At 40.2% G+C, this 9,018-nt stretch overlaps 1 protein-coding gene across 1 annotated transcript in view; it reads left to right on the top strand.

The window, feature by feature from the left end:
* Positions 1-3,494: 3,494 nt before the first annotated feature.
* LOC308093569 (double-stranded RNA-specific editase B2-like) overlaps positions 3,495-9,018 on the top strand; it is a gene marked incomplete at its 5' end in the record, with an annotated part of 37,782 nt that continues 32,258 nt past the window's right edge. Inside the window, 2 exons of the mRNA XM_080439902.1 lie at positions 3,495-3,625; positions 5,916-5,928. Of these exons, the coding sequence (XP_080296028.1) occupies positions 3,495-3,625; positions 5,916-5,928 (144 nt within the window). The remainder of the gene's footprint in view (positions 3,626-5,915; positions 5,929-9,018) is intronic.

Raw genomic sequence — 9,018 nt, 5'->3', positions numbered from 1 at the left:
GTGCATCCGGCTTTGTCGAGTGTCTATACAAACACAATTGGCCCGTGTTCGGGGGAGGTTGATAATTGTCGCTGCACGTATACCTACAGGCTGAGATGGCACCTGTCAGCAGGAAGTGTTGGGCGGGAGGAGTAGGAGGAAGGCTCTGGTCTACGTCCTCCCGGTGGGAGCTCCTCACTGGCAGGTGAGTCAGTAGCCAGCAGCGACAATACACAGAAATGTGTGTGGGAAGGAATCAATTGGCATAACGACTAAATTGGGGAGAAAAATGGGCAAAAAGAAAGGCATTTTTTTGCTTGCCGTTGACCCCGAATCTGAGCACTGTCGACTCTGGGCCCTTTCATTCTTTCTATCTTTCTATCTCTATTCAGTGTCAGCTCTGGTGGTATTAGATTGTGAGGGCACACAGAGGGTTTGGCAACAATAGAAGCCTGTGGCTAGCACGCCTGGTCTGTCAGCTATTCCACAATTCTTACCCAAGAAATGATAAAGAAAGTGTACTGTAAAGACAATTCCAGTACACTTGTGTGCGTGCATGTGGTTATACAAAACAAAGCTATCACGACACCATGACATAAAAGATCCCATGACCCAAAAAGTCCAGGGCCTCATACATTTCCTCCCCAATGCCACTACAAATAAATGAACCCTATACCCTTGCGCCTCAAAAGACCCTCTCCTTCCATTCACAAACACCTCACCAGAGTGTATGAGCATGGGGGAGTGTGTAACTCATCTGGTACTCAACGTTCAGTGATGCACAAATGCTTAATATAGACATAGCCTACACAACTGACTTTAGGTCAAGCTAGCACCAGATGGGGTTAAGTGGTCCATCTCTGTCTCTCTGTCTCTCTGTCACTCTGTGTGTGTGTGTCTCTCTCTCTCTCTCTCTCTCTCTCTCTCTCTCTCTCTCTCTCTCTCTCTCTCTCTCTCTCTCTCTGTGTGTGTGTGTGTGTGTGTGTGTGTGTGTGTGTGTGTGTGCATGTGTTGCATATGCCTGTGCTTGCATGTTAGTGCACATGTGTGTGTTATACTCACGTTCTAGACCTAGATCTCACCTGTCCCCCAAGCTGTGGTGTGGAACAAACTCCTCCTCGCAGTCAGAACTACACATCCTCACTCTCATGTCATATTAAAGGGAGCGTCATGTACTGTAGATATGTTTTGCTTGACCACAAATGTAAAAATATATATAAATTATATATATATAAATATATATATACAAAAAAATAAGTTACTAGCAGTTACTAAGTTACTTTTTTTAGGACTACATTGCTCTCTTTGCACTCTTCCTATGTGAGTATTTACCCTGCTGTTTGTTGACTAGGGGTCATACACCACTTACTCTGATTTCACACTTTTAAGTTGCTCTTGAAAAGAGTGTCTGCTAAATTGCCTAAATTGTAAATAGTTCACTAAGGTGGAATGTCATTAACACAGCTGGCCCACTCAAATCAAACATCAATATTGGATCGATTGTAACTGCACATTAATGGTCACTTGTCGTCAGAGTAGGCTAAATCATTTCCAATTCAGCATTGTACTGCCTTTGTTTAAAGACAAGATTTACAAGACCAATTTAATTTGAAATAACCAGACAGGAAGGAAATAGCTTGATAGAGTGCAATAACTCGCTCATCAGTGTAACATTCCACACCATCTGAATAGGTGCGGTGAACTATATAAATGTGGACAATGCCCTCTAGTGGCCAAATACTGAAATGTAAAGTTCAGTAGTTCAGTAGTGCCTGATTTGATGCTGGAGTAATTCTTTGCTTACATTTTGTCACCAGCAGATGGTGACAACATGTAAGGAGATACAAATAAACATAATAATAACATGCTTGGTGAGTTATACTTTTATTAGGACACTAATCGAAAAATTATTCAAACATAATTTGTACAAAACCTATAATGAGCAAGGATCTGATAGACAGACACGCAAGCAGTGGTGTACAGTAACTAAGTACATTTACTCAAGTACTGTAGGCTACTTTTCCAATTTTGAGATACTTTTACTTTACTGGAGTATTTCCAATTTTCAATACTGTATACTTCTACTCCACTACACCTCAGAGGAAAATATTGTACTTTTTACTGAACTACAATTATTTGAAAACTTTAGTTACTAGTTACTTTGTAGATTTTGATTATTATTACAAAACATACATTAACCACTTCAGCCCTATACACATTACAGCCATTTGAAATTAGCCATCTACAAGCTCCAAGCTTGTAGATCTGATATTTTCAAAATATTTGTATACATTTGAAATGGGACTTTCTGTATGACTACTTTCTACTTTTGGTACTTTAAGTACATTTTGATGCCAATACTTTTGTACTTTTACTCAAGTACATTTTGAATTCCGGATTTTTACTTGTAACAGAGTATTTCTACATTGCAGTATTGATACTTTTACTTAAGTAAAACATTAGAGTACTTTTCCACCACTGACAAAGGGCAGTAATTAAGTAAGTAAGTAACACATCCACAGGTTGTAGGCTATTACTGTAAATGTACTATATATATTAATATGATCACCCCTAGCTTGTGGTTCAGTGGTTACCACTGTTCACAGCAAGGTATAGGTCCTTGGTCCAAATCCAGCCTTGGGCTGCTTAATGGCTGCCAGTGGTGGACAGAGTAAATACTTCAAATAAGTATTCAAAAGTAAAAACTACAAAGTACATTTTCTTTTTGATATCAATGCATTGCTGTATTGAAGAATGATTAAAATGGTGAAAATATATCTGCAAGCTCACATAGATCGGCTATTGCCTTAGGTTAATTCATAATATATTTTTGTAAGTTTGGGTCCCAAGAGCCCTTTCCTAGAAATGCAATGGAGTCAAATGTAGCGGAGGGAAAGTCATGATTAAATGTAGCCTATACTTAAAGTTACTGTCTACCACTGGTTGGCAGTGGTGGCTGCACACTGCTCTTAATAGTTAGAGTGGGTTAAATGGGTCAAATTCCAGGTGTGTAAATGTCTACTTGACGTACTGTATATTACACAGTTAACAAAATGTGATTGATTTAATAACAACTATTTTCTTTCTGACATCAACATGTCCCGTGAAGACAAAAACAAACCCCATCAGGATGTTTCGAGATGCAACCTTACCTTACACGATAATTAATTGAGCAATTGATGTCATTCAGATTTGTTTATCGAATAATATTCTGTGGCAATTTGTCACATAACAGCAAGAAATGTGACATTTCAAAGTAGAGTAACTTCAAGCTTCACCCCTGTAATTAAGATCACGTTTCATCTCCCTAATTCCATGCACCAGTTCCCCTTTGCAGAGATATCTTATCAAACTGTCTGCAAGGTTGTGATAGGGAACAAATTAATTTTAGTACAGTGTTGTGCTGAGCGAAAAAAAGTGAACGGTTCACTGGAGTTAAATCTCGGCATAGAGATCCAGCTGATAGCTGACTTGAGATCGAATCATGGAAGGTTTTTGGTTTCTAAGGCGTCCGTATGGTCAAGCTTTTGTCTCAGCTCTCAGCTGGACAAGATGAAGCTGACATGAGAGGTGCAACGTGCTGCCATGGTCCCAGAGCTGCCTGGATCCCCGAATGGGACATAGTACAGGCCCAGGGGCCCAAAAAGTCAGGGGGGCCCTATAGAAAATTGGGCAAACTAAGAGGTTCATTATAAAAATGATGGATATTACATGAAGGGTTGCTACCTTGTTGATTAAGTAGACTAGAGCAGTGGTCTGGATCTCAAACTTTTTCTTTAAGGACCCCCAAATGAATATGTATTTGGTCGCGGACCTCATGCGAAAAATATTTTGGTGCCAGCCTGCCAGGGACCATCATTCAAGACCCTCAAAAAGATTTTCAAGATTTTTGTAAAAGAGCAGGATCTACAAGATCTCAACGTGTAGTTGTGAGCTTGTAGATCAGCCATTTTTCAAATAGCTGATGCATAATAGTGTTAAAGAGGTTAAACTGATTTTGATGCTATATTAGCACATTTTGGTGGGGACCCCCTGGAACCTCCTCAAGGACCCCTGAGGGGTCCCTGGACCCCACTTTAAGAACCACTGGACCAGAGGGTGTGTGGTGTCATTTGCTGAATCTCAGCTACACAGCTCATACAGAAGAGTCTGCACCACTGGACAACACAGGGACTATGTGTGTGTTGCCCATGCAGTGGACAGAGAGCATGCCTCTAGCACAGTCCATGTTAAAGCTTCCACTCCCTGCATACTTAACTAGAGAATGGGTTCGGGGTTCCATGCCATTTCTAGGTACTAATTATCAGGGTTAAGGGCTTTAATTCCCTCCTTTGGGATCAGCTGATGAAAGAATCTACAATGGGTTGTTACTGTATGTTGTGCCACTGCAACCTATCTCTAATGCTTTCTAATTGCGTACCATCATAAACTCAAACATATAGTTGTAAACGATGCAGTAACAGTATCCCTCCGTGAGCACCTCAATTTAGCTTTGATTACAGCGACGCATAACAATAGACTTAATTAAGAATAGCTGATGATACTGCAAGCAGGAAAACATATTGATGAAGTATAATAGTAGATTAAATCGTTTGGGAGATATGAGGATCACCCCACACTATAATGGAAACCACCAGTAAATATTTAATCAGCAATTTGGTATGCCTTTCAAATATTCATGAAATCTAATCAAGCTAATCATAATATGATCTTTATTTCACTGCGTAATGAAACACCCCTCTACGTATTTCAATCGAGCATGACCAGAATTAGCTGCGTTAACTGCAGAGTTCGGAGAGACAACAGAACTTCAGCACCTCCTGGCTGGGTTCAGATGTACTGTATTTTACAAGGTCAAAGAGTTTGAGAGTCGACATGAAGTTAACAGGGTCCTTCGTACAGTAGTAGAGAGATGCAACCTCACATGATAATACATTTATCATCAAACTCCCTGTAATTCATACAGGTCAGTAGGAAGAGAGGAAGGCAAAAAGGTGGCAATGGAAGGGGGATGGAAAGAAAGAAAGATGAACAAAAGAGAGCACATCTGCCTAACGAACAAAACTATGCACTATTGCAGAACATGCCATATCTAAAACATCTGAAATATAACCAAAATGTACACTTTTGAACCCTAGTCAACAAACGACTGTCTAAACAACATGCTACACATCTAAATAACATTCTTAGCATTTGTGGTCAATAAGCGATGAATGTTTATGTGAACAAGTAACCAACAAACATCTGCATACAGAAGCTAGATTCAATATCAAAATATAGGCAACAAAAAGGTATACAAGGAATGAGGAGTGCTGGGTTGAGAGGTGAAGAGGTGAGTTTTCAGGCTATAATTATAAATATACTGTTGTACCCTCACTGTCCATACAAGACCTAACTGAAGCTTGGTGGCAAAGAGCACACCTTCAGGGTCAAACATTACTTTTGGCCTCTCATCAGAGTGAAACAGGATCAAGTGTATAATGTTTGACCTTAGGGAATACACATGTACGGTGCTGTGTCCTATTTTGTTCATTTTTTAGATGGTTTCATTCTGCCTGCCCTCTGGGACCTTTGCCACGGGCTGATATACAGTAACCTTTGTGTTTTTCATGAGATGCAATAATGGCCTTCTTGCTATATCTGTGTTAACGTCAGGGTTTCAGATCGATTGCGCCTTACCTTATGAGTTTGGATATCTGGTTGCAGTGAAGTGAAATTACGGACAATATTTTCCTCTAATATTCTATTTATTACCACCAGAAAGTTACAGGTATTGTAATGATAATATACTGTTAGTTATTATAACATATTTATCTTTGCAGCCTATTCAGTCAATCCTGTACCTTGCAGCCATACACTGTACTTATGCATAGGTATACTATGTACATGTCAACAATGTGCTGTGTGAGTTCTATTGTCCCTGTGCCATGTGTCAGTATTGAAACTCAGGTACTACTATTATTTATTGTTTTAATAGGATGCTGCTGTACTTAAACATCCACATCATCAATGTATGTTGCATTCCCTTTCTCATCAGAGAGAGAGCGAGAGAGAGAAAGAAGGAGAGAGGTTGGATCATAGCCAATTGTATGGGCTCTGTGGCGCAATGGATAGCGCATTGGACTTCTAGTTAAAGGCACGAAATGAGATGGCATTCAAAGGTTGTGGGTTCGAGTCCCACCAGAGTCGCACTTATGTAAATGTACTCTGTGGGTGTGAGACACAAGTAATTGAGTCAGGAGGATACAACAACAACACACAAATGTGTGTGTGTGGGGAGGAATAAATTGGTATAATAATGTCTAAATTGGGGAGAAAAAGCAATAAAAAAAGACTACTAATCATAATGTGTACATCTGCACTGTGCTGATCTCAGTACATATAAATATTGTACAAACGGACGGAAATTAGCATCTTTGTTTAATCCGGTGTATTTACATTACATCATGTATGTATTGTCCATTAATAGGCAGTGTCCCTTCCAAATAAAGTAAAGTAACAGAAATGTTCAAAGCCAAAAATGACTTAACACTGTGTACTGTACACAGTCAGTGACAGACTGTTCTTATCTGACGTGAGAGCATTTCTCTGCTCTGTGACTGTGTCTCTCTGGAACATTCCACAAATGAACTCAACTGGTGATATCAAATTTAATTGGTTTTCAACGACAGGCTTTCATGGCTGTGTATAGGCAGCAAGTGTAGTAACATCCACATCCAATGAATTCAGCTAGTTGGTTGATTGCAAATGCATGCTTATAGAAGTGGGGGTAGACTACCGAGTGCATCAGCGGATGTCAGCTTCCCTTCCCTCCATCCAGGACCAACTGGACATATCCAGGACATATACGACAGACGTTGTGTTAGCAAAGCTTGCAGGCTTATAAGAGTCTATAGCCACCACAACCATGGACTCAGTAGTCTCAGAGTTAAATTATTCCCCCATAATTAGGCCTATAAACTATCAGGCCAGGGAAAAGAAAAATAAGCTTGGGAAATGCTTAGCCTCAATAGAAAAATGGGTGGTGATGAGGATGAAACCTCCATGAATGCTTGCTGTTGGTGAATTGTTGGTTGTTGGTGAACCACTGTTGTATCTGGACACCATGGTGAAAAAAACTGACATTGTCCTAAAACCCTCAAACAAAAACTTCTGAAAAGTAACATTGACAATGTGCTTCTCAGATTGTTTACATCCATGTACACACCTACACCTGTGCCCTCTGAACTGTCTTAAACTTGTATTCTGTCCAATTGGTTCGATCACATTCACATTCACATTCGATTGTGAGGTGTTGTCTGTAAATGATGAAAACTGTGTTTAACTTTTTATGTCCACGTGTTACGTACCATTTTGCAACAGGAGGGCATCACAGTGAGAAATGTGTTTAGTGAGTGAGAATGTGTTTAGGGTTTATGCCAAAAGACGGATGATGGATTCAACAAATGGGTTTATTCCACTGAATGGTTCAGAGAGAATGGGGTTTAGTTTTTGTAGCAATTCAGAGAAACTTTAATCGTAAACTAACTTGAGTATTTCACAATGCAACTCCACTCATAGTGGCACCTCTTGAAATACAATCCCAGAAATTCATGCCGCCTGCTGCCTGTTTTCAAATTGAACCTCTGAAGCAAGTCGCTCCTTCAACACAGAGATTACAATAATCCTCTAAAAATGCATCTGCATGTTGGAAAATTAAGATGACCTTAAACTAATTCTTATACTTGCCTCCTGAGTCGTTCTAGGCCATTCCACCACAACAACTCTGGGGAAGGGCCCCAGCATCTTAAAAGCCCAAGCACAATTTAGAATGTAACACTCTCAGAGTTAAATTAACTTTGAGGATTTGACAGGGTATATGTGACAAGAAACCGTGTCTAGCTCAGGCATGAACCCATCGGCACCGCTCGGGGAGTCAGTCAGGTGAAATGCTGTTCCCAGGGGCTTGAACGACAATCCCCCAGCAAGCACAGAGGATACCTGGAGCCAAGAGATAAAGAAAAAGAAAGAAGAACTACATCCTCTTGCTAATCCATTGACGAGAGACTCAGTCACCGGAAGAAAAATTAACAGGGACCAAAGCGACCCATATGGGGCGATGGTGGCGAGGTTCAAATAAACACGTCACGATAACAAAACAATAAAACGTTGTCACAACTATTTTAATCTTAATTGAATGTTGTCATGATTATCACCTTGAGAACGCTGATTGGCAGGGATTAAAGGCAAAGGTGAAGTGGTAGTTGATGGGGATTATGCTAAACAGGTATTATGATGATAAATAGACCGCTTTGAATATAGCTTAATTTTAAATACGACATCTCGATGTAGCCTATACGTCTATTAGAAAGAATTTGAGCCACTTTTCCGTGGTGTTTGATTTTAAACGTAAAGACTTTGCTCGTAGGCCTACAAGGTTCACATAGCATGAAAGCATGAGAACACCTGCTATCCAAACAGAATAGCATGAATATGTGAAACCTATAAGGAATGTCAAGCACCACCTGTTGATTTCACTTATACCTTTTTCACCCTGTAAGTGCAGTGTGCTGATTAGTGCCCTCCATGGCTCTGATTTGTACAACCTTTCCTTTTCTCATTGATGGTTGGCTCCATCCCAAAGTTGTTCAGGCTTTCATTCCAATCAAGCACCACCTGTTGATTTCACATCGGCTATTATTACTGCATGTTCACCCTCTTTGGTTGAAAGTGTGTTGATTTAGACCTAGTATTTCTTTTATCCCCTAGTGTAAAGGGAGAGAGAGCGAGAGAGCGAGAGAGAGAGAGAGAGAGAGAGAGAGAGAGAGAGAGAGAGAGAGAGAGAGAGAGAGAGAGAGAGAGAGAGGAGAGAGAGAGGGAGAGGGAGAGAGAAAGGAATAAAGAGAAAGAAAGATAGAAAAAAGCAAAGACAGAAGGAGAGAAGAGAAAGATAGAGAAGTTGGAGAGAAATAGACAAGATAGAGAGAAAGAGCGCCCAAGAGAGAGAGAGACACACAAAGTGTGTGTGTGTGTGTGTGTGTGTGTGTGTGTGTGTGTGTG

The sequence above is a fragment of the Gymnoscopelus braueri genome (assembly GCF_963280865.1).
Source record: "Gymnoscopelus braueri genome assembly, chromosome: 10".
Lineage (NCBI taxonomy): Eukaryota > Metazoa > Chordata > Actinopteri > Myctophiformes > Myctophidae > Gymnoscopelus > Gymnoscopelus braueri.
Note: the sequence above shows the minus strand (reverse complement) of the source record. Positions and strands in the feature narration are given on the sequence as shown.